The following is a 26,379-nucleotide window of genomic DNA, read 5'->3' on the forward strand; positions in this document are numbered from 1 at the left end:
GTGGGTAAGTACGCTGCAAAGTTATATAATTGTTTTAGTAGACACATTCTAAACATCCTGTATTTAAGTGGAATTGTATGTATTTAAATTAGATTAGCCGTATTTTTACTCACAACCTAGAACAATTATACTTGTTTCTGCCCGCAAGTATGAAACGCTGGCCAATAGCCACCATTAATTAATTCAAACCTTTAAGACCCAGGGGCTATTTAACCCTAATGACGACGTAATAGAGCCAAGCAGTTAAAAAGGAAGTATACCAGGTACAGTCAGCATCAAAAGTAGCGGATCAAATAACGTTTCATAAGTATATACCATTCTGTAACAGCTTAACAAAAAGTGATGTCTTTAATATAGAACAACTAAGACTGTAAAAGATATACTTTTGAGCGCTAATTTTTTGTTTTTCTTATTCTAGATATTTTCCATTCTCCATTATTTGTTGTACGTTATTGACACAATAAAATACTAGGTATATAGGTTTTCCTTTTTTCAATATTTGCAATAGATTCTAATCGGTAGGCACCTTAAAATCTAAATTTTTGTGATTAAAATTTAGTCGAATTCTTCTTCAGTCGGTCCCTCAATGCTGAGGATCGTGACGTGTCCTTTGTTGAAGACCAGATTCCTCCATATGCTTCTATTCCTCGCCAAGCGCATGGCCTCGTGCAGTGTATTACCTTGCTGGCTAAATAAGCAAATAAGTAAATGATATATCGTATTCCTAACAGTTGTTTATAAAAGTAAAATGATATCGTTTTCTATTTTAAAGTTTTGCCTGGATCAGCAAAAGCCTCAAAATTGGTCGATCCTAGCTAGGTAATTTCTTTGCAATATAAATATAGAGTAGGTTATAAAACCTTCAAAATGACTGGTCGAATACATCATATATTTGATGAAATGACAGTATTAAAAAGTCAACCGTGCGTATGACATTTAAATTAAAGGTTATGTTTTTAAACGATAAAAATTTTCAATAAGAATACATTTATTAAACAATTATTTTACAAGAATTGAAATGGTTGTACCATTGGAAAACAGTACGTGAAATCAACAAACATAGCTGTAATGAATTCAAGATGTCCGGTAGGCACCTTAAACTTTTTCTTATTGTGTTAGGTAATTAAAGAATGTTTAGGGCAATCTTTGATAAGAATAAGATAATTAAGATAATGGGCCGAAACTGTCCAAAACAGTAGCTGAAGATGCAACCGCAATAAACGCAGAGATGAAATAAGATACTTAGAACTATAATATTTGGGGGACATCTTACACAGATTAACCTAGCCCCAAACTAAGCAAAGCTTGTACTATGGGTACTAGGCGACGATATATAGGTACATACTTATATACATAGAAAACACCCATGGCAGGAACAAATAGCTGTGTTTATCACACAAATAAATTCCCCTACCTGGATTCGAACCCAGGACCATCGGTTTCATAGGCAGTGTCACTCACTACCTACTAGGCCAGACAGGTCATCAATATGGTGACGTCACTTTAATACAAACACCGTTATATATAAATTTTATGGCTGGTTTGCCGTTTACAGCAGCCGATTTATCCTCGCAAAGCGTCACGCAGCAAGACATCGGCACAAAAAGCAAGAAAAAACGTGAGTTCCTATGCATTTCATTAGCCTTGTCATTTAACATCATTATTTTGTATAATTTTTAACCTTAACAATACGTACCTACAGTTCGATAACACAAGACTATTTACCATAGACACTTTTATAAATTATAAAGACATTTGGCATAGTTTGACCCATTTTTTGTTTCTATATCAATTTCATAGCGTGACACAATACCGACACACATGAAACTAAAAAGTCATCTATCACTACTGATCGTAATTTTGATATCAAAACAGGGAAACTTTTATTAATGAACGGGAGGAAAAGATTTCCCGGCGCCCGCCCCCGCTTGGTTTTCCTTTCAGCCGCTGCTTCAGTAGCGCAGCGACCGCCGCGGGGTGCACACGCGCTCGGTCGCTACACAACACACACTGTTTGTTTACCATTAGGCGACATTGGTCAAGCAAAGGACAACACAACACACGCCACGTACGTGCCACGAAATTTTGTTGAATTTGTGTCACTTCCGGATCTAAAAATCCCTACGCTGAAATCGAGTGCAGCTGCAAGAACATTGTATGTTTGACCTGAATTCACCCCGTAGCAGCTGAATTTTGTGTTTCATGAAAGGCTTACGATTTTCTACGTACAATATCTACAACATCCGCAGTTTACGGCAGTTTTCTATATTTATTTACATGTCATAATTAATCACCGCCACTAAAACATTAATGTAATTCAATCATTTTAAAGATCTTTTCAAATTCACAAGGTTAAACACAAAATAACCAGTCATGTTCAAAAACACTTGTCACGTAAATCAGTGCCAAATCTCAAGCACGCCAAAGAATTCTACTCTAATTTACTTCATCTGCCTGAGATATAATTACTTTTTTTTTTTTCACTGTCATGGTCAGTTGAAAGGCCCAATGAAAAGTATACAAACCAGATTTTAATTGCTCTATAACTGTCAGCATAGATTCAGCAGCATTCATTACATTTTTTTATTAGATTGGGTCGAATGATGAAACATCGTATCGTTACTTAACATTGCAAGTGTACAAATTATCCTCCATACTTCAACACATCCAATTCAAATTGTAGCTATAAAGTAAACGACTATATTAACTTGAAAACATGCATTGGGTAATAACATTCACATATAATAAAAGAATAAGAATAAATCAATGTACATAAATTCTGGATATTCCATTTATAAATAACTTGACTGCTATCTCGATTTTTTTATCATTTCAAGGTCCTGTACCCGAATGGTGACAAACAAAACTCTATCACTAAGCCTTCTTTGTTCGTTTGTCTGTCCGTCAGCGGGTTTCATAATTAGCAGCAGAAGTAGCTAAGTTGTAGCGAGTTCATTTTGAACACCAGGGTGCCTAGCCATCGTGCTAATCGTATACGCTCCGTGGCGTATCCTAGTCATCTGTCTCTATTACTCGTCCATATTAGTGCGACAGAGACAGTTGCGTTTCATTTGATACGGAGCGTAAACGAATTGGCACGTTGGCTACGCACCCTAATCCGCATAGTAATCTAGACTAAATATCACAAACCGCAATACCTACACAGTGTGTGTTGCCAACAGCAACGAATATTAAAAATATCAGTTAAATAATGTATAGTAATAATATTTTACTCATAATTATAACTTCTAAGCATACCCCGGGGTTTTGGGTGCGGGAATGATTTAGTGTATATATAACATCGTTTATCGGAAAATAATTACCAAACTATGAATCAAAAATACGTAGAGAGCTCCAAATGTGCTATGAAATGTTGAAATGATATCTGTTTTTACAGTTTTTACATATTATTTGGCTAGTTTAAAATATTTCTACACCAAAAACCCCGGGGTATGCTTATAAGGCTCCTTCATGCATACCTAGTAATGATAGAGTAAATTGAATAACAAACTGCTATCAAGAGGGAAGTATAACACGTACAATGTTTTGCCACTTCGAAATATTTTCCATTCTCCATATTTTTTAGTATGTTACTGACACAATGAAAAACTAGGTTCATAGGTCTTGCTATTTTCAAAATTTGGAAAACAAGAAACAATTTTTTTTAAACGAAACTTATATAAACCAAGAATGTATTATGCTAAAGCGATCGACATCAAAATCAAAGTGATTAATTAAGATTTAGTCAGTGGAAACTATTTTCTCCCCAAATCGAATTTCATAGAAAAAGTACCGTTTATTCGTTAGGTTCTTCCCTCTTAAATAGGTTAGCATTTTATTTTCTAGTCTAAATAAAAAAATAAGTCAGTACTTGTATTTAAGTAAGAAAATATTCTTTATTGCACCAATAATTATACATTTTACATACATGTAAAACTAAAAAAAATTAAGGAAAATATAACCAGCTAACAACAGGCGGTTTTATCGCTTAAAAGCGATCTCTTCAATACAACCTTTAGGTAGCAGGATATAATAAATAGGTTATTTGAAATAATAAATATGTTTTAAATTGATTGATCGACCTGACGAAGTTACAAGTTGAAGGACACTTTCGGGATCGTTAAAATTACATGGAACGTGGTTAACAACAGTTATACATATTTTAATATGGTATGGTTATTTTGCACTGAATTCTAGGATATTTAAACATGTAGGTACTGTCGCAACACATTTACTTAGTATGAGTCGATCGATGCATGTACTTAAGTAGATCTCACTCACTTTTACGTTTTCACTGTCTTGTATTGTAACAAAGTTAGCTGAGTTATAAATTTATAATAAAGCCGGTATTGTTTGCTTTAAGCATAATATGAAGCGTGCGTGGGTGTTCGGCCAGTTATCGAATATATTAATGCAACCGACCCACGCCCCCTTTGGGGTGCCAGATCCATCAACAATAACACAACAAGGGCGATTACAATAGAATATGCATTAAAATGACAAACTATATTAATGTCAAATTCGAATAGCCGATGACAAGTCAAGGAGTATTGTAGTTGTATTATATACAAAATGAAGTATTATTTGTGTATAATTTAGCAAGGATTAGTATACCAGGTTCAGTCGGTTCCATACATAAGTATCCACTTTTCTATACAAGTAGTATGGCTACGTGGATACTTAAGTTGGGGCACAGTACCTAGGTGTGTCTTTTAGATTCAGTAAAGTAACAGTCCGATGAATTAACATAAGGGCATGTACTATAAAATCTTACCATATACTAAAAGTCTATTTTAATAAAAGCAATCAAGCGTTCAAAGAGAAATTAGATATCAGGGTGTTGTATAGCCAACGTGCCAATCGTTAACGCTCCATAGCGAACGAAACGCTACTGTCACTGTCGCACTAATAGGGAAGAGTGATAGAGATGATGACTACGCTACGCTACACAGAAATGCTTTACTTGTAAAACATAGGTACACATAGGTCTTATGTATATACATTTGAACACTCTGTTTTGTCCGTTGGCATACAAATGTCAAAGAATACGAAAATCACATTCAATAATACAACTGTTATAAGATAAATAAATTATAATCAAAATTAATTAATTAATAATAATTATATTATTAATTAATTGTGTTCTTTTATTAATTTATCGTTTTTATTTTTATTGTTCTCGTATTTTCGTAAGTTTTGACATTGTAAATTTATATTTTGGATTTTGTAAGTATTTACCTACTTACTGTTATTCTAATTGTATTGACAATCCTTATTGGAGCTATAATTTTATTTCATTAGTATTGTTATTATTTTCATTTATATTTTATTTTGACGACCATAATAGAAATTCTTATATTTTTGACATCAATGCAAATTTATTATGTAATTATCTTTCATGAAATAAATCATCTAATCTAATCTAATCTAATATTTATTTTTAGAACACTTTTTGTAGAAACGTCACCTTGATGCCATCATATGATGATGACAGTTCTATGTTTACTATTCTAAGGGCCACTTGCACCATACCACTAACCCGGAGTTAAACGGTTAAACCGTTAACCAAGTGTCAAATTGTACTGGTAATCATGGTAACTCCAGGTTTAACCGATTAACCCCGAATCTATAATTGGTGCAAGTGGCCCTAAGGGGCCAGTTACACCAACTATAATTAGTGGACTGGTCGAACGTCACTCAGCGGAGAAGTATGAAATTTCCCATACAATAAAATTTAACGAACGCTTCGGTGACGGACGGTTTGGTGTTAACCCTACATGTTATAAAATTGACATAGGCTAATATCTTATTATTAAACAGCTCATCGCATGGCAGACGAGGCGGCAGCAGAATGCCTGTTCGACCGCCTGCGGCAACACCAGCAGCGGGCGCCAGATGCCACAGAAGTGGCGCGAACCATCACTGCACGCATCAACGCGCGGCTCACATCCCATGGTGAGTGCACTCTGGATCTGCCCTGTGGTCATCAGCTGCAGCTGCGCATACTATACGACACGGGGGTGGCGCGAATCATTACTGCACACATCAACGCGAGCTTCACCTCCTATGGTGAGGGCATTCTGGGTCTGCCTTGTGGCCATCAGCGCCAGCGGCGGCGCACACTAGATCACAACGACTGTCGCTGCGAGCATTAACGCAAGGCTCACCTCCCATGTTGACTACACTCTAAGTTTTATATTTGGAATACGCATGACGCGTATATCATATTCGTATGGCTACATCGACACCAACAGCACGCGCCAGACTCCACATAATTTGCACGAACCATCACTGCGCATAAACGCGCATCAGTGAGTGCACTTTGAGTCTTCGTTCTCTGAAACCCGTGATATGGCTACACCAGCACTAGTAGCGCACACCAGACTCCAAGGTGGTAGCACGAACCCTCACTGTGTACAGAGATGCCAGGCTCACCTTCCATGGTAAGTGCACTGTATAGCTTTGCCTTGTGGAATACATCATATGGCTACACCAGCACCATTACCGCGTACTAGATCCCACGGCCAGGCTTACTTCCCATGGTGAGCGCACAGTAGGTACTTAGATATTTTCAATGGAACGTGAAAAGCACCAGTACCAGCAATGTGCACCAAACGCCACCAAAGGACGTTTAGGGTACGTATCAAATCAAAATCAGATATTTCACATTAAATTGTAGGTGACAGTTGGCGGTGGTGGCAGTGAGGTACGTTTGTAGACACAGAAAGCTTCGGTCCACTCATGTTCTCGCAGTGTTGAGAGAGGGGCGGACTCGTTACGTAATAAACGTAGCAATAGTAGTTAACATTCTGCCCAAAATTTAACAAAGCACTTGATTTGAAATCTTAGGTAGGTATTCTAAATGTACTTATAGGCCGTAGCTAACCAGTTAGCCAATAGATTTCGTGAAACAATACATTATCGATACATTGCAACGTGATTAAAATTCAGGCTACAAATGTTTTATTGCGAAAGTTAAAATATGGCCGCGACATGGTATTACGTTTACTAGAAATCTAGAGCAGATTTTGCCTTTTTTACAAGCTTTTATTTAACTTGCCCTGTTAGTATGTATGTTTGTTAGTCATTTTGGGTCAAATCTTGGAGGCTAAATTTGACCCACTTCCCGATTTCCCATTGAGCTGAAGTTTTGCATACATATTTAAATCGGATGACAATGCCATATTATGGTACCTAACATGGAACTGATCTGATGATGGATACAGGAGGTGGCCATGGGAATGGGATAATGATAAAACAACGCAAACTAATTGTCTTGGGGGTTAGAATTGGCTCAATGAGTATTAGTTGCCAGTGGAAAGAAAAGTACACTCAGCGATAAAAGCTTGTACCTAAAAATGAAATTTTTGACATAAACTTATTATAGACATCTTGTTAAAATGATGTGCGTAAAGTCGTAAACCACGAAAGTTAAAGTTAGTAAATCGATCATTAAGCGAAGTATCTACCCAAAGAAAAGTTTTAAAATTTTAGTTTTACACATTATATAGATATGCAAAACAATTTTTTTAATAAAACCTAACTTCAATGATTAGGGATAATAACCTCCCCTAAATGTGAACGTGCAGATTATGCAAGTGCCATCACGTTTCTTCACCGAATAGGCTATCTTCAATGCCGTTCTCGGCTATATATAACAGCAACTGTTTCCTTAAGGTCGCCGTAATCTTTCTACCATTGCATATATTTAATCTGCATAAAGGTCCATAAAAGGAAAGCATAATACAATAACGGTTTAAATACCGTTGAAATGTAATACGCCATTTCACCATGTGTTTCCAAATTTTCGATTTCCTGAAATTGCTAACGTAAAGCCCCCTTCAGCAAGTTATTTACTGACAGTTGGCAATTTGCATACCGTTTTACGTTAACTATTCTCATTAAGTATTAGTAAATTCATGTCTGGCATGACGATATAACCGCATTTCATGGGCTTACCTACTTAAATTTACACGGCTGCTTAAACATGGACTTAAACTTTGTCAAAACAGCTCTATGGCTTCGAACGTTTTTAGAATTTTGGCGACGTTTAAGAGTATAAGGAGATACCCAGAGTCTCAATTTGATTATGGTGCTATAGTACAGTTACTGTATTAACTTTTATTTTAAACAAACATAAAATAAATATTATACTTACCATCCTGAGTTACTCGTACATATGTACCAATAATGACATACAATTAATTAAAAATGGCTAAATGCCGTTCAGTAGTAGTAGTAGTAGTAGTAAAACACCTTATTTTACAAAAAGAAACATAAAACAGAAAAGAACACACATCATTTGTACAAAGACGAACTTATCCCTATCAGGGATCTCTTTTAGTTAACCTTTGAGCAATTGAGGAAGAATTGGCCATTCAGTTTCCTTAAATGTACTTAGCTTTCCCCCCTAAGTTAACGGAGTTTTAAAAAAAACACCGTGTACCCTATGTAATTATTTCAAGTGTAGTGTACGACATAATCGCGTCATTTCAACTTATATTAAACGTTTATGTACCTATAAATCATAACCTTCATACTGTCTAAAAGAATTTACTTGTTTTCTAAGTCATTAATAATGTCGCCATAAATTATAATATTGAACGGTCAATGTGTGGCTTGCCAAACAAATGACAATTTTTTTACACATCTTGATTTTTTACAAACAAACATACTTTACCGTCCATTGATAATCCTCCACTTGTCATTACAGATGTATGTGTCTAGACCACTATGACCCCCCATATTGTATACATATAGCTTGTTCTCATAACGACTGCATTTTGGCTGCTCGCCAACGCAATTTTTGACGGCATCTCCCACTAAAACCGGCGTACAAGAATACAAAGATTTTACTAATTGAGCCAGTTCGTAGCGAAGCGAAACAAACGAAGCGAACTAAATTAGTGCGAGACTGTGATAGATGAGTGCCAAAGATGTATATTTTGTAACACGTTAAATAACATGGCAGTATTTTGTCCACGAAGGGTTGGCGTGCCGTTACAATCTGTAAATTGTTCGTTTAATGTGCGTTTAACCGTTGATTTGGTCCACGTCCCAAACTCATACCTACAACTTGCGATTTCAAAAGAATACGAATGATGTTTATAAATAAACAAATTTTAAACGAATAACTAAAAGAGCCGAAAATGACTAAATGATAAATAAACAATCCAATACGCTTTTATTATGATTTGAGCCACACGCTTCGCAACAAGGTTGGTGTTTCCACGCACCCTATAATCGGTCGATCGGAAATAAGCATGTACAGGCAAAACCAATTTAAAGGGTAGGTAATGCTCTAATTTCAACACGAACGGCTGCTAAAAATAAACGCGATGCCTTCTAAGGGCGCTTTACAGTTGCGTGGTTAATGTGGAGAGCAAGTATTACGAGACACAACTGCGCTTTCATGAATATTCATTTTACCTAGAAGGCATTTCCTGTCTAATCTTTCCCTGTTTACCACATAAAGCCCGGAGCCGAACAGCGCCACCCACATCAGTTTTCAAATTCGTAGCACGGATTTGTCTTAGACGACCCATCTTATTCGCTACGTACATGACTGTGGCGCCGCCCTAGTGAGTGTGGGACATATTGCTTATTTGACAGTTGGCATCTGCCATGCAACTAGTATGAAGACATCGTCCCAAGTATTTTCACCACGTCGTGCGTTGGTGTCGCTTGTACTCGTATTTCCCGCACCACCATCTTCGCACACAGCCAATGCTAGTGGCACTGTATTGTAGTAGAACTCTCGAACCCCCATGACTCCTCCATTTTGAAAAATTCCGAAAAACGAAATCGTCACTTGTGTCGTCACATTGTCACAATATTTGACGTATTTAAAGTTCGAATGGGGCCGTTACCCCTTATTCATAAATCTTTTCAAGGACAAGCCCCAATTAGTTAATTTAGGATTTATCCCTTTTTAGGGTTCCGTAGTCAACTAGGAACCCTTATAGTTTCGCCATGTCTGTCTGTCTGTCTGTCCGAGGCTTTGCTCCGTGGTCGTTAGTGCTAGAAAAATGGAATTTAGCATGGGCATATAAATCAATAAAGCCGACAAAGTCATACAATAAAATCTAAATATATTCGGAGATAATCGCTCCGAAAGAAAAAAATGTGTCCCCCTCTAACTTTTGAACCAGAGCTCCAAAAAATATGAAAAAAATCGTGGAAGTAGAGCTTAAGAAAGACATTAAATGAAAACTATAGCGGACATGATCAATTTAGCTGCTATTGAGTTATCGCAAAAAGTTTCCCCTCCATAGTAAAAAGATCGACAGTTAAACGTTATTACGAAATTAAATGGGTTGTTAAAGTTATTTGGTATTATTCATGTAAATAAGCTAAAATTTAAGATAAATATTTGCTTATTTTACTTTTACTATTTTTATTTAATATTTATTTTGTCTAAAACAGTTTCATTGGCTGTATGAGTAAAGCCGTTGACTATTGGCAGTTTTAGAACGAAAGAGTAAAAATTAAAAAGTAAGAGGCAATCCTGCTAATTTTATATTCATATTGGTTTACTTTACTTTTTCATGCTTGCTTTAGCTGCAATGAACCAGAACATTTTAAAATTACTATAGTTTTCTCAAATATGTGTTTTATTCATGTATATAGCAATATATTTTTTATTTTATTTATTTATATACAACAAATCACACAAAGAACTTAAAACTAAGATACACCACTGAAACTTGTTAAAATAAGTTTATGCGTGGTGCAAATGCATCACTCCGCTCAGCTGCATGGTTAATGTGTAGTAAATACGTAAGTGCAATTAAGGAAGGTGCATGTACTTATAGGTAAACAAACGTATAGCAGGCAACATCCGCCATCACACATTCGCGTCCGTTATATAAGATGTTATCCCTTGGGTAACAATCTACTATATTTACTTTAAACTCCAATTAGAGAAGAGTAACTACGGAACCCTACACTGAGCATGGCCCGACATGCTCTTGTTTACAAATGCTTTAGTCTAAATGACAGATTGAGATAATTGATTAATATAATAGCTGATTGAGGCTTGAGTAAAACAAAAATATTTATTTTTGTTTTACTGGCCCTGTCGATACCAATATAAAATATAATTGTCAATGCAATAAAAATGATATATATATAAATATTCTTATCAACATTTTTGCATTTAGCGTACATAATGTCATTGGCGTAGCTATAATACAAAATAAAGTGAGGCGCGGTATAATTTCGCATGTAAAATATGTATATCCTTGCGTGATTTTCTTGCCATTAAAAAAAATACAGTCGCCCGACTGGACAACAATTTTTCTTTTATTACCTCCGAATAGTATCGTGCATTGAGGTGGCGCTATTGCAGCAGTATCGCGTGCCGTGCTCGATAACTCGAGTTTTGGTGCAGTGGGCCCTCGGCCAAGGCGTCGAGCCGTGCCTGTTCCACCAAGTGTTACCATTAATTTATACTATTGTATCGAAGGGAGCACATTATTTTCGTGTTTATTTATCGAAGCGCCGGTAGTACCAGTCGCAGCACTTCCCAACTTTTTATCACTCTCCCCCATCAACCCCGATAAAGGTGCTTTGATGAGTCATGCCGCCATCACCAATTAGAAAACAGAGAACTGATTTTTTTATGGGTCGCTTATAGCCTCCTCACAACTTGATATTTTTAAAATTACCAAATAGACGATGCCATTTGAGACCTGAGGGCCTAACGCGAACCACGTTCGACGTTTTGCCTGTCTGTCATACTTTTAAATTCGTACGTAAGTGTGACAGGGAGGCAACACGTCGAACGTGAGAGACGTACTCAGACACTTGATCCACGAACGTGCAGAAACAACGATGCGCCGCTGCTAGTCAGAACAGCGTCTCCCGAGTGAGCCTCTAGTAGTCTAGAGTCTCCGTCGGCGACTACTAGTCAACTCTATGGTTGCTGCTCGACGCAACGTTGGCGCAACTGCACGGCAACGCCATTTTCCATAGCACTGACTAGACGCCGACGCCCTAAAGACGCTATTGTGGAGACGCCTGTATGGACAGGACGTTCTGAAGACGCTTACAACTGTGATTAATTAGCATAATAAATATAAAAACTATCATAACTCAAGGTCAAATCAAGAAAGTAAAATCATTAGTCAGTCCGATTCAAAGTGAATATTTATAAATATGTCCTGTTTTCATAAATAAATGTCAAATCGTATAACCAATTATCGTTAACATTCACCACTTCCCGTCAGAATGCGACGAAGTGTTATGAACATCTAAGCAATCAAAGATATTTATACACGTGCGGGATCTATTCTTGTCATGCTATAAATCTCCCCGGGCCTTGACACTGCACGCTCTGCTGAAGCGACGTTCTGTCACTCTGCGAGTCAGTACGCCAATCGGTACGCCTTGTAGCGAAGTACTTCCTTAGAGATTGACAAGTTGCCAGTTAGGAAAAAGGAAGTGCATATTTTTGTCTTTGTGACCCGAATCTGTTGGAGACAACAGACGCATTGACAGCAGTCGGTAGAGAGGATTGTAATGTGTTGGTTTATATATTCTATTATGACATAATAGCAGTTGCCCACGACTTCGTTCGCGTGGGTTTTTACATATATCGGTTTTAGTAAATCTACATGAACATTGTGCAGCTAAAAAACAGTTGAATACGAGTGACATTTGTGTTTCAATGTCTTCTTTCAAAGAGTTTCAACTATCTCAATGGAAAAAACCGTTTTTTAATTAAAAACTGAATAGAAATTTGCATTTTATCCACAAGAGTGGCAAAATAACTAAATACAAATTTTGATTTGGTATCTCATGTCGGCTGGTGGAGGTGGCTTTGAAATTATGATTTTGAATGATAAATATTTAATAGTATTCAATTGGATTTAATTTCTAATGTTTTACAGTTAGTATTTTCCTCGCGTTGGTGTTGTGAGAATGTTGTGTTTCACTCGGTAGGAAAGTTTCCTCGCGCCTTGAAACCCTCGCAACGCTCAAGATTCCACTTTTCAGAATCATTTGCTAGCTCGGCTATCAATGCTAGCACGAGGAATTGAACAACTACTTTGCCCCCTTGTAAAACAAATGATTATTATTACAAACTGTCAATCTCCTCACAACTCCCATCAAAGAATTTTTTTCCAAAACTCACTTTAAAATGTTTTACTCTCTAGAAAGCGCTTCTTATTTCTTGTACACAATATAGATGGAATCTGATGTGAAAATTTCAATTTTTTATTTGTAGTTACGGCTCTGCGTCGTTGATGGGTCAGTCAGGACATTCGCAGGACAAATTCTTACAATATAAATAAATATATTTGGTATTTACTACTTACTCAAAGTTTTATTTGAAAGTGTTTACTTCTGAATATAAGCCCTGTTAGACGAATTTATTACTGTGGTATTATTTGTCAGTAGGTATAGATAGTGTGAAAATGTTTTTAATTTTAATTAAGGTCGAAAGTAGGTACCTACCAAAAAAACATTAAATATGCCTACGTGTAATCAACTATAATTGCCCAAGCATTTAACTAGTTTTTACAATCTTTTATTGGTATCGTATAGGAGTCTAATTCACTACAGGTAAGTATGCAAATTTGCTATTTTGTTAAGTGTTTAAACAAACGAAACCAGTTTAAGCGATTAATTGCAAATCGAACCTATACCCCACTATAGTTAAATATTTTTCGTTAGTAGATAAAAACAACCGTTTATATCCGATAATTTCTCGTTTCATTTATAATATAGAACGATTATTTATAATTTACATATTGTAATTGTTGAACGTTTGCCAAACGCCATACATCAATTGAAAGTGGCGCATCTATTGCACTTAGTTGTCATTTCTATGCATAGTCGTTACTTGCAATTTATACACATACAACAATTAATTCCATAGAAACAATCTAAATGAAAGACATGTTAAGTTATCCTCGCACGAATGAATTTTTAAAAGGTTAATAAATACCTTTTAAAGGTTTCCTTCCGTGTCACAAAAAATAAGGATAACGTGGCGGTGACGACTGGCGGGTAACGAATGTGAAAGAAGTTGTACTCGGTGCTTTCTGGACCATTATTTTTAGTAACCTTGCTCTTTACAGAAGATACGTCTGCTTTATTTTACTACCACCAAAGATCCAATAAAAGGGGGTATTACTGCATTGTTCTGCCGCCATAGTGCAGTTTAATGAGATGTGTTCACTATGACATTGATGCATCAAATACAGAGAGCCTATCGCGAAACGCGAAAATTGAAAGTTCGTTATCTGCTTCTCTATCGCTCGAATACTTATGGAAGAGTGGTAGAGAGGCAGAAACCGAATTTTAGATTTTTGTGTTTCGCCATAGACCCTCAGTATAGGTATGCTAGTGGCGCTCTCTACGCAGAGTTTTGTTTAATATTCTCTATTGGCAATGCATTTGTAAGTCGGGGTTTAAAGTTGTCAACAAGATATCAATCATAATCAAGTTTCCATATGTGCTTAGGTATCATGTATGGAATTGATCATATCACTTTTCGTTGTTAATCATCCTAATATATTATTACTTTTCTATTGACGTTTGACGATATAGGATTTTCATCTTGGCTACAGCCCCTGTTCATAAAATTCTCTTTTACCACTTAGTTTATTTTTTAATTTTATTGAAGCGCATAAAACAAATACTGATAATAAAATAGATAACGCTACCACTATTAGGTACCTCTGGTTATAATTTGTCCACGTTATGTCCGCCAATCGGATTCCTAGTTCAGTTGGCACCTCGAGTGCTCCGAAACAGACTGTGTTTACAACGCGGCGTTGTTGGCACCATCCGCATCGTTAATGAGTTGCGTGTTATGATTATGATTGCTGATCAGTGATCATAACTACTGATGCGGCCGATCAGTTGTTCCTGCTCGTTCTTTGCACAATATTAGTGTTACTCTTGAACACAGTATTTATTTTCGGCTTGGAACCTAAAAAATAATCAATCTACAGTTTGGTAGCTGACAGTCTATCGTATTTGCTGCTGGGGGCATAATCTAGGAACAATCAACTACTAAATAAGTGTGTTTTGTGTTTCCGAAACTTGCAAAGTTTTTTGAAAAAACGCTAAGGCTTGTTTTCTAACATGGTAACGCCAAATGACGTACTTCTTAGCTTAAAAAGTATATCAAAACTTTGGACATCCGTTTACCATTAGGTAACCAAATACAGACTTAATGGCCTACAGGATATGATGAACAATATTTTACATACCAACATTTAAGAAAAGTTTACAACAAAGATAGTTAAATACATATTAGTAACAATAGTCCATGAAAAATGCCGTAGTCCCCATAAATGGAGAAAATATCTTATCAATAAATGGTTGTGATGTGATGCGGTTATAGCGATAGTTAAAAGATCTCACAGTTGTCTCCAAAATGACGGCGAATGACCGCCCCACATGGTGGGGCGTGAATGGACACAGTCTTCACAGCAGGAATACGGAAGAGAGCCGTCACAATCTCCCACAAGAAAAGCTGTCGAAAGAAACCCACGATGACTAGCAATTAACACATTCACTGCCAATATAATACGCTAAGTGAGTTCATTTTGTACTGGAAATAAGGCGTAAAGTGTTAACACAATGTACTAAATTAAGAACAGTTTTACGTACTTCTAGGTTTTAGTCACTGCGTAGGTAACTGTTGACATCGGAAGCTATAGCACTTTAATAGTATAATCAACATTTATATTCTGAGCTTCCGTCCGTCTGTTGCTATAGCATCAGCATTTCCTAGAAACTGTGTTTTGGTTTTTGATGTAACACTGCAAAACAGTATCACTATCAAGTGATGTCATTTGTTATTAACAACTTTATTCACTGGATATATGTCTCAGGTTGGAACGAATCTGATGTAGAACATTAGATGTTTTGGTATTGAATGTATGATGTTTTGAGAGGATGATGACGTCTGCGGATCCCGATGGCAGCGCGCCAACCGCGCGACCGAGAGGGGCTGTCATTGTCGCAGCCCCACTAGGCCATTTACTGCATTATTGGACCGTACAATCCGTACATAAACACCCATCCACTTGGGCTAATTTATAGACGCTTCCGCAATTCTTGGCATGCTTTCGCTTGATAAAGTATGTAACATTAAATACAGTGATTGATAGTTTTATTATTTTGACAGCTGTTTACAACTTGTAGACACAACATTAGGTATAACATATGTTTTCTCTTTATTTATCATCTACCGGTCAAATTTATGGATTATACCTTGAAAGTTATTGCAACAAGAGATTGCCGCTTAAGCAGGTTTGTCTAGGATAGGTATCTAGATCTAGATCTCAAATGCAATTCGTTATTATACCTATTTCCTTTTTGTAATCCTTAATAAAACTGCACAACCTCAAAGTATTTCGAACGTATAATTGACTTTGGCATACGTTATTAAAACTCGTCCGTGGACCAGTCGTAGTCACGCTGTTGACTTGGCATATAGAGCAATTATAAAGTACATACCTATCGTTATTTACGAAGATAATTTTAGATGCCGATGTATTGGAAAGACCACAAGACGGCCTTCCTTGTGCTCCAGTTGCGACAGAACAAAGCATCTCGGATCTCGCGGAAGCGTTCCATCGCGCGGTCATCGCGCCCGCGAGGCCGCCTCCTCTCCCCGCATTGGCCATATAGCACTTGTTTACTTCGTAAACCTCAAATCTCTAAATATCATCAAGATCTTTAAATTATAATTATATTATCGTATGCCTTTTCTTTAATAGTGTACGATTAAGAGGTGACGTTGACATCGGTACGCTACCGATTAATACCTAGGTATACAATACATATACAAGACCACATCTTATTATTGTATTTTAAATATTGTACGATTAAGAAAATAAACATTAATCAAGAAACTAGACAAAAAATATGTATCAGACATCTGTGCTAACTTTATCTCAATATATTGAAAAAAAGTGGTCATATATAAATAAATAAAATTTTGAGGTCCTTATTACACAGATCGACTTAGTCCCACAGTAAGCTCAAAACCTCTTGTGTTGTAGGTACTTAAGCAACGATTTATATAATATATAAAAAAAACATCCATGACTCAGGAAGAAATATTCGTGTTCATCACGCAAATTGCCCTTACCAGGATTTAAAACCGGGACCTCAGCTTCATAGGCAGGGTCACAATTCACTAGGCCAGACCGGTCGTCAACAAAATATAATGATGCGCATCGACGACTGAATGCGATCTATTTGCTTGGCGATGGGCGGCAGTGTATAGTGAATGCTTGAGATTCTGTGTGGCGATGGATGCTAGGTGCTCAACTGTTCCAATTTAATTTGTCAAAGTGTCATTATTGTTTTATAATTGTTAATGCTTATAATTATTATTGCTGTTAGTCTAAGTTTCGTGACGCATTGGTTCAACTGTAACGTCATGTAAACTTTTTTATCAATAAAATTAAAATTAAATTAAATAATTTATACTTACATATTCGTACCTATAGGTATAGGAATAGGCGATCATTCGTTACTTATACATAGGTCACAAGAGGACGGCTATCTTTACATGACCCTGTCTCGATAGAAACGGTTCAAAAGCTTTCTTATATAGTTTTAATGTAGGTACATCAACCACAAGATGTATTTTTATCACTAAATATCTAATGATTTTTTGGACATATTTCAAGTATTTTAGTTAAATTAGTCAAAACAAACCAACCATATATTCATTACCTAAATAATATTTTCTGTTACAGATAAGCATGTACGACAATGTACACTGGAAAAGATATGGGACAAGAGAACCAATGCTATCCAGATGCTTCTTACGATCCTGGAGGTAAAAAAAATACATTCCCTTATATAAGTGTAGAAAATGTACTTTGAGCGTATGCAAGCAGATATGCATACATTCAAAGTAAATACTAACACTACTTTGTCCCATACGTTTTATTTCTGAGACGCCCTGGCGTTTTGCTCTATCAAGATGTGTTAAATTTACTTAGCAGTTATCGTACAGATTATTTTATCATTAGAAATTTATTCCAGACATCAAGAGACACACCAACGTCGACTTATATAACAGCTATATTACGAGAAGCATTGTGTTTAAAACAAGGAAAAGGAAAGAAGTGTTCAGGTAGGTAACTATCTGTAATGCTTTTAATGACTTGAGGAGAATCATGACAAATATCTACATATGTAAACTTGTTTCATTTATAAAATTGGTCAATGAATTGAATTGTTTTGTATATCAATTAGCTGGCAATGAAGCAGCAGTTAACATGAAGAAAGATGTCAAAAAGATAGGCAAAGAAAATAAAAATCCTTTGCTCAAAAAGGGTATGTTGAGGTGATTTGTGTACCAAGAGTTTTTGGCTTTCTAATGGTACTCCGTCAGCAATTATAAAATGATGCGTTACGTTAGGCATACAACATTTTACAATTGTCTACGTGGAGGAGCCTAACACCTGCGATTAAATTGCAAGCGATCTTAAAAAATTTAATGCATGGGAATTGATGCTTTTAATGCTAGGGTCTTTAAAATGTCACTATCTACTTTTTATTATCAGTGAGTGCGTCCAGTTAGATTAAACGGTTGGCATCAAGTCGAACAAAAGTTTCTAAAACCACATAGACCATCCACCTCGTGTATTGATATCAGTTGTCACAATTTAAACAAGAAATATAAGTATATTTAAAGTATATAAGTTATCAGTCATGGTAATTTGTCAAAAATAATACCGACGCTTACAGCGTATGTTTTGTTAAGGGTTAGTTGTATTATTTCCGCGTGGCAGTAATAAAATAATAAATAAATAAATAAATATTATAGGACATTATTACACAAAAGTAATAAAAAAGTTTAATGCGACAACTAACGGATGCAAAAGAAATGATGTTCAGTGCATTAAAAATATATGCATTTTAATTAGCCTTGCCCTTTACTGGCGCTACGTTTATTTCATTCTTCGTAGTTCAGTAATTCTTTAATGTTTAAACATACTTAAAGATAATATACTTATACATAAATATCTCTCAAGCATTTCTTTAAAGACCAGTAGCCTTACCACGACTGCCTTTATTAACAGTGTCGAGCGAGATGCATAGAAAGTAAGTTACGCATTCGCTAGCCGCGCTAGCGTATATGCCAGTGTCAAACTGGTGGTAGTCGTATAGATGGCGATCAGTTTGCTAATGCACCAAACCAACTTCTTAAAAATAATGTTTTTAAAATTTATGAAAATCCGTACAACTGTCTCCGGTTCCGGTGGCAAACGGCATGAAACCGGCTCCAGGTGACATTCAAAGAGACCACAGCATAATGTCAAAGAGAATTTGAAATAGAGGTGTATTGTCAAATAAAACATTGTAGCGACGTAAATTTACTGCCATCTGTCGACATATAATTAAAACTTTTAGAACGCCATTTGACTTTGATCCTTATTCTTTCACTGATACGTGCTCAATTTGTTAAATATAAAAAAGTGGCGCCATCTAATATATCAAAGGCCAAAGGTATAGCAGCATCGTTTCGAGCGATGGCACCATAACCTTTAGGTAGTGCCCGGTAAGACGGCGTCACTTTTCGATATTTAACAAATTAAACACATGTCAGTGAAAGAATAAGGATCAAAGTCAAATGGCGTTCTAAGAGTTTTAATTATGTGTCGAAAGATGGCAGTACATTTACGTCGCAACAAAGTTTTCTTTGACACTACACCTCTATTTGTCAAACTCTCTTTGATAATGTAAAACCAATTATATTACCTTACATTGTGTTTACGTATGACGATAACACAAATTATCCTATCAGCTTAAATAACATTGTATAACGCAACTAATGAAAAAATATATTGGAGCCTAGACAAGTAGGCTGATTCAAAAATCACAGTTTTAATTATTTAAACTCTCACCCCATAATTTCATCCTACCTACTAAAATAATAATTAGTAATTAATACGAGAATTTTTCATTAATATTAAGGGGTCGCTACCACCAGTGACCAGTGGCACCAGTAACACCTGCCAACTTTTACAAATTTTCTACCATTACGTTCTTACTGTGACGTGTGATATGGTTTGCTTTTAGTCAGAGACATGTCAAACGCTTTGCTTGACAGTCAGATGAAGTTTGCGAAAGGGAAGCCATCACGTATATGAACATGCCATGAGTGCGAAAGAGGCAGACTACATATGAGAAAACGTAACCATTTTTGAATTCGAAGTCGGCCGAGTCGGCCAAGATCATATTGCCGTATTTTCTGACATGAAAAATATAAGAGAATTAAAAAGAAAAATATGTATTAAGTAATTTAGTGAAGATGGTGTCATGTTGTGTGCCGGGTTGTAGTGTTTCAGGGCCAAAAAACCCAGGAAAATAGTCATTTCACAGGCAATTATGATATTCCTAGCAAAATTTTCGTAACGATAATTTATCAAATTAAAAGCGAAAAAAGTGTAAAAAGCCAATTTATACAGTTCATTATAAGTTTTTTTTTTTTCAATTGTGTGTTAATATTTCATCATATTAGTCAATAATTTAGAATATTTTGTGTAAAAACCTAAACTGTTACTTTACGCTACGGCTTGACAAAATGTTCATATGACTGTATCGATAACTTATATACAGGGGTCGGACAAAAAGTGCGGATGACGTAAAAATGACGTACTTAATCTTGCACACAGGATGATGTTTGAGTTTGTATTTAAACTTCCGTGTGACATGTAGTAACAAAGTAGTATTAATGAAGTAACAAAATAATCGTAAATAAATCCATGGAATTAATAATACAGGTGGTAGGGTGATGTAGTGAATAAAATAAATTTCACGAAACTTGTTACCATAAGGTATAATTATTTCAAATTAGTTAGAACAAGTCTGTGGGATCCTCAGATAAATAGGTTTAATAGTCAAAAGTGGGAACAGTAGGTAAGATTAGCAGTATACGTGTTTGTCACGTACCTCCAAAAACGGAAAATTGCCACAATATTCGAGTAAAGATGACATTTTAGAGCGTTTTCTTATATATTAGTAAATATAAATTTTAGCTAAATATAATCGTGAGGATACAATAGCTAAACAATAACGAAGTCAATTTATTGTTCAGTCAGCGTCAAATACTTCGTAGCAGTCAAAGTAGCCAAATAGTTCGGTACACCATATATTTAGTATGGTGTACCGAACTATTTGGCCACTTTGACTGCTACGAAGTATTTGACGCTGACTGTTCATCTGATTGACAATGTGTCAGTCAAAAACGTACTTACTCATTTCAAGTGGCGATATCGTTTAATAAAGAGGTCAATAAAGAGATTGATAAATGATACGTGATAATTGTTTATGAAAATCAAAAATACTATTTGAAATCATCCTATAAGTGGTTTGACGTCATTCGCACTTTTTGTCCGACCCCTGCTTATATATAAGTAGGTATGGAATTAATTGTTCACAAGACATCATTAAGATATTAACCTTTATAAACGACTTGAAATAATAACGATTTTTATAATACCTTTTTAGAAGGTGCACATGTTTAGCGGTAAATTTAAACTTTACTTTCCAACACAGTACTTACATTTTAACCACTTTGCCACGGCTTTACCGCCAACACAAGGAAACACAAGACCGCGTATACTTGTACACAGCGTACTCAACCCAACTTGTCAGTAGAAAGAGGCACGAATATCAAATTTAAAAAATAAATTAAAGGTACTAGAAGCGCTAATAGGGTCTAATAGTAGTAATAATACTCATGCCTACAACATTTTTTTATAAAAACAAACATTTGAAAAAGTAGTCGATAAAGCAGTTAAACATCGATAGATTATATTATTAATATGTTGTATCATGCCTCATGGCATTAAGTCCGCCTTTTGTACTATAAGGTTTTCTTTTGTGCACTAAAGATTAAATAAATAAATAAATAAATCACTATTTTTGTTCGCACATAGACAATTTACGCACACACTAGCATTTCATTTTTGGTCGCACTTTTGACGTTTGACAGTCGTTCTATACTATCCTATTTCTATGCTTTTACTATGTTCCATGTCAATATTTACCTATTATAGTTGTTATGTGACTGCTACATAATAAAAAGCGTCATTATAACCTAACCGTAACCTCGCCTTTGTTTAATTTTACAAATTTTCAAATATTGGTAGCGACCCCTAAATATCAATTTGTCAAAAATATGTGAAAAAATCTAGACTGTTTTCCAACACAATAGATTATTTTTAAAGATTGAGAGTAAAAATATAAATTTAAAATAATAATATCCCCTTTCTTTGGATTCACAAATTTTCAAACGTCGGTAGCAAGGCAACCCCTAAATGTCAATTTAAACGATGATGGCAACTTAATTTTGATTTTTCGATCAAATGCCAACGTTTACATTTACATATATGACATCGAAATCAACCTAAATTGATGGTCCGCGTATTATGATGACAACTTTATTTTTGACGTAAATAACAAAGGAAATGTGATTTTATGGTGCAGACTGTCCTTGTAATGCTAACGTGAATTTCCTGTCTCAAGTCGAATTTCAGACTGAACTGGAAGACCGCGGAACTCTTGTACCGAATTTATTATCAGAATGCTTTTAGAATATTAAAAAATATTAAGTTTATTTTAAACTCATTTTATTTTTACGATCTGTCTTGTGACCCCCAAAAGAAGTCTACGCTTGAATTTCGGTCTATAAGTCTGATGCTTTACAGAACTTGGCTCGTAGCTTTACAATAATCTACAATTGATACGTATTCATTACTCTAGAAAAATATGAATTGACAAAAAATACTTAACTTAAATAACGTATGGAGCGCAGCATTCTAGGTGTTAGAAGGACCGACCGCGTCCGGAATACTACGCTGCGCTCCAAAACCCGCATTGCTTACGTTGGCAAAAAAACTGCCAGGCTCAAATGAAACTGGGTCGGCCACGTCTATCGCATGCATCCGGATAGGTGGGCCAATATAGTCACCAAGTGGATGCCAGTAGAGAAGCGTGGGCAGGGCAGGCCCAGGAAGAGATGGCAAGCGATTTGACACCTTCCTTTACACCTGGCCGGAGGAAGCACAAAATTAGGAGTTATGGAGAACCAGGGGAGAGGCCTTTGCCCAATAGGCTAAGAAAAAAATAAAAAACAACGTATGCTTTAATCTAACCGCAACTTTAATGACAAGTACGAGTATTCTACACATTGTAAATACTTTTGTTTTGTAAGTAACAACAGTGGTCGAGCCAGTGACATTTACAATGTGTTCACTAAGCTTGACATTGTGAATACAAATTGAAGTCTTGGCATTGCAATATTAGATAACAGAATAATGAGGTGATTGTTAATTCAAATGTCTTTCACTGCAGTGTGTTTTACAAGATTAACATACGCACATAGTTATTACTTGGTATATGTATGTTTGTTAGTAGCATGAATGCCGCGAGCGAACCTTTTGGCTTCTTTATTTCATCTACTAGCTAGTAGGTGTATTCTGATGTTTTTGAATTGCCGATGATATGGGAATCTTTCAGCCAACAACATGGCGCGGACTCAGTGCGCCCAACACTTGATAGCATTAAACGGCACCCAAATAATTATACGATACCTCGTTGCTTCCCATAGCAAACGGGATGGCTCCGTCGGTGCCGAGATAATTGTCCAGGACTTAGTTTGGATTCTCGCCGCGCTGGCTCCCAAAGGTATGCTAATTAGTTCTGTTAATTCCAGTGAACAACCTGGCCCGCATGCAGTGCGCTTACTATTTCATATCGTTGAAGGGTACCCAGATCATAATACGGAAGTTGATCGGTATCATGTACGATAAACGGGACCGCCACTCAGGAACCGAAGTTATCCTGCAAGACCTCCTTTGGATCCTTGCTCCGCTTGCCTCCCGAGGTTACACTAATTGTCATCCTTTTCACCTTCTATATTTTTACTTTTCTCCTAACACCACTCCTCCTCCAAATCACCATATTTTTGTTCGCCTTCCACTAAAAAGGGTAATGAGCGGAAACGGAGGTAACGAACTAAGTGGACCGAAGTAAATTTAGTTGTGCACTAGCACCAAGAAATAGTTTCAGCTTTTGCCTTCCACTGCCAGCGGACTTTGCGGAGCGATCGAGGTGGGAAATGAGACAGGAGTCCGCTCAAAAACTAGCGTACGACGCCATGACACAACGGACCCATTTTTACTCGCTCAGTCCGCTCCCATGACTAGCTCGCGGTGGAAGTGCTCCTATGATAATCAGTGTTGCTAGTCCAGCGGAGTCCGCGCGGAATCCGCTCGACTCTACGAACACTTTCACGAGTCTTTGAACCCGTTTGATCCGCTCCACTCACTCTTATTCAGTAGAAGCATAACTTTTCAGTTTGCCATTGCGACTTCGTACGTAGCCCATTACGCTCGCAGTGGAAGGCGGGCATAGATGAATGGTTGGCTTTATAAGTTTTGTAACTTTTGAATCATCATTCTAAAACAGAATGAGTAAAATTTTCGGATAAGCCATTCCTAATTGAGTGGATACTTGTCGTGGTTTACATTTAATCGAACGTGTAGAAGTTCGATTTTTGTTTAGATTGGGTGTTTTACCAACTTTTAGTTTAATTTACCTCTACTTTGAAAAACCTTTATTTTAACCTATCAAATATAGCATAGCAGTGAGCTTACTGGCCTTTACTATTTCAGATCCGAAATTCGCAAACAAAGTAAGGACACTGGGATGTGTTAGAACGATGCATCTCATATTTAAAGGACATTACACAGACAACAAACTAATTTTTCCGCTACTAGTGATTTTAAAACAACTAGCCAAGAATTGTGAGTATATTCATACCCTTATGTTCTTATTCTTGTGGTACTTAATATCATTTTCATTTTGCTTTTTTTTTAACTACCTATAGTAATCGTCACTAAAACGCAAGACCAAAAAAAAACAAGTTAACCAAAGTATTGTCAATTGCATCCACCAAGCTACTTTTCAGATGATATTTTATATTTATTAACTTTCTATCTTGTTTTTACGTTTAAAATGTCCTATGTGCTGTTTTTTTTTTATTATTTTCACTATCATTTTTTTTATTATTATTGCATGCTGAATTGACTTGCTGTACTTTACTGTTTGAAAATTGTTTAAATTTAAGCTAATTAACGCACACCTAGAGTAATAATAGTATACAGGTTTTTAAAGAGTCGGCAACGCGCATGTAACACATCTGGAGTTGCAGGCGTCCATAGGCTACGGTGACTGCTTACCATCAGGCGGGCCGTATGGTTGATTACCACCGACGTGGTATTAAAAAAAACTAGAATTACTTAATTATTATATTTAACGGCATTTTGAATTTATATCCTGCATTGTCGCATCGGAAATAAATATATCGAATATATTTACACCATTTTCTTAGAAGTACACATTTCTGATTACGTGTGCTTTGATGATCGGGCACTGCTTGTTTAATTTTGTGTGCATGATGAAATAATTTTAATTATTAATCAGTATACTAAAATTCTATGCTTTCAATCTCCTTTTCCATGTTGTTTTTAATCTCCCGTTTCCAGCCGTGACCACAGCCATCTTAATCCGCGACGGAGTGGTGACGACGTACGAGCGTGTGCTCGTGAGCCTGGGGTTCATGCCCACGGCGCGCCTGCGCCTCTGCCTCGACGCCATCGACTATTTCAGCAAGAACAGTTGAGTCATCCATCGTCACACAAAATTAGAGACAATACATGAATATACCTGCCACTGGGAATATAAAAACCTAGAACCCTCTATTTCCTAATCGCTCGCTCGTACAATATTCCAGTAAAAGAGCACTGTTGAGCAGTCACTGCAGTATAGAGGCTTAACCAATAGCAAAAGCAAAGCGAAGTTTAATTAACTTCAACGCAGTCCATACTTGTACTTGTCTTCTAGGTTTTATTATTCTAAGTTGCACTGGCATGACTCGGGTTCTGCAACACTAGTGACTACATTGTCACGCTAATTTCTACCGTTTAGTCTTGTTCGATACCTACACTCATTGATCATCAGATATATTCAACAGTTGGTTCATAAATTTGTCATATTGTAACTAAATATGTCAATGTTAATTTCACGACAGTAAATATCATTGTTCCTTTCAAAACGCAAAACGCCCGAGAAACACTACAATGAGGAATGTCACTGGATCAATTCGCATGATAATTCGTCGAATCGATCGGCAACACAGAATAGTGCTCTAGGAATGTTCATTTACTACTGCAACCAATGAGGTTTTAGATACCGTCGTCGTCATAAGAAAGCTGCGTGATACCTTGCTATGTGATATTATTTATCAAGACCAATTATCAACTCGATCAAACAAGCATGAAGTATATTCTAATTAGTGCACAATATGGCCATAATTTTTTT

At 36.3% G+C, this 26,379-nt stretch overlaps 1 protein-coding gene across 7 annotated transcripts in view; it reads left to right on the forward strand.

Annotated features, from left to right (window-relative positions):
• The first annotated feature begins 927 nt into the window (after window positions 1–927).
• LOC133519148 (cytosolic carboxypeptidase 1-like) overlaps window positions 928–26,379 on the forward strand; it is a 101,349-nt gene continuing 75,897 nt past the window's right edge. For 2 of the 7 annotated variants that reach the window (XM_061853102.1, XM_061853104.1), the window contains exons 1-9: window positions 931–1,086; window positions 1,556–1,618; window positions 5,821–5,955; window positions 17,736–17,818; window positions 18,028–18,118; window positions 18,241–18,321; window positions 23,515–23,682; window positions 24,672–24,803; window positions 25,545–25,676. In XM_061853102.1, coding sequence (XP_061709086.1) covers window positions 1,080–1,086; window positions 1,556–1,618; window positions 5,821–5,955; window positions 17,736–17,818; window positions 18,028–18,118; window positions 18,241–18,321; window positions 23,515–23,682; window positions 24,672–24,803; window positions 25,545–25,676 — 892 coding nt within the window. In that variant the 5' untranslated portion in view covers window positions 931–1,079. Of the gene's footprint in view, window positions 1,087–1,555; window positions 1,619–1,873; window positions 2,069–5,820; window positions 5,956–17,735; window positions 17,819–18,027; window positions 18,119–18,240; window positions 18,322–23,514; window positions 23,683–23,710; window positions 23,882–24,671; window positions 24,804–25,544; window positions 25,677–26,379 lie in introns of those variants that run through there. The other 5 variants (XM_061853098.1, XM_061853100.1, XM_061853101.1 and 2 more) reach the window with 5 other exon arrangements.

Source organism: Cydia pomonella, chromosome 6 (genome assembly GCF_033807575.1).
Source record: "Cydia pomonella isolate Wapato2018A chromosome 6, ilCydPomo1, whole genome shotgun sequence".
In the NCBI taxonomy this organism is placed as follows: Eukaryota; Metazoa; Arthropoda; class Insecta; order Lepidoptera; family Tortricidae; genus Cydia; species Cydia pomonella.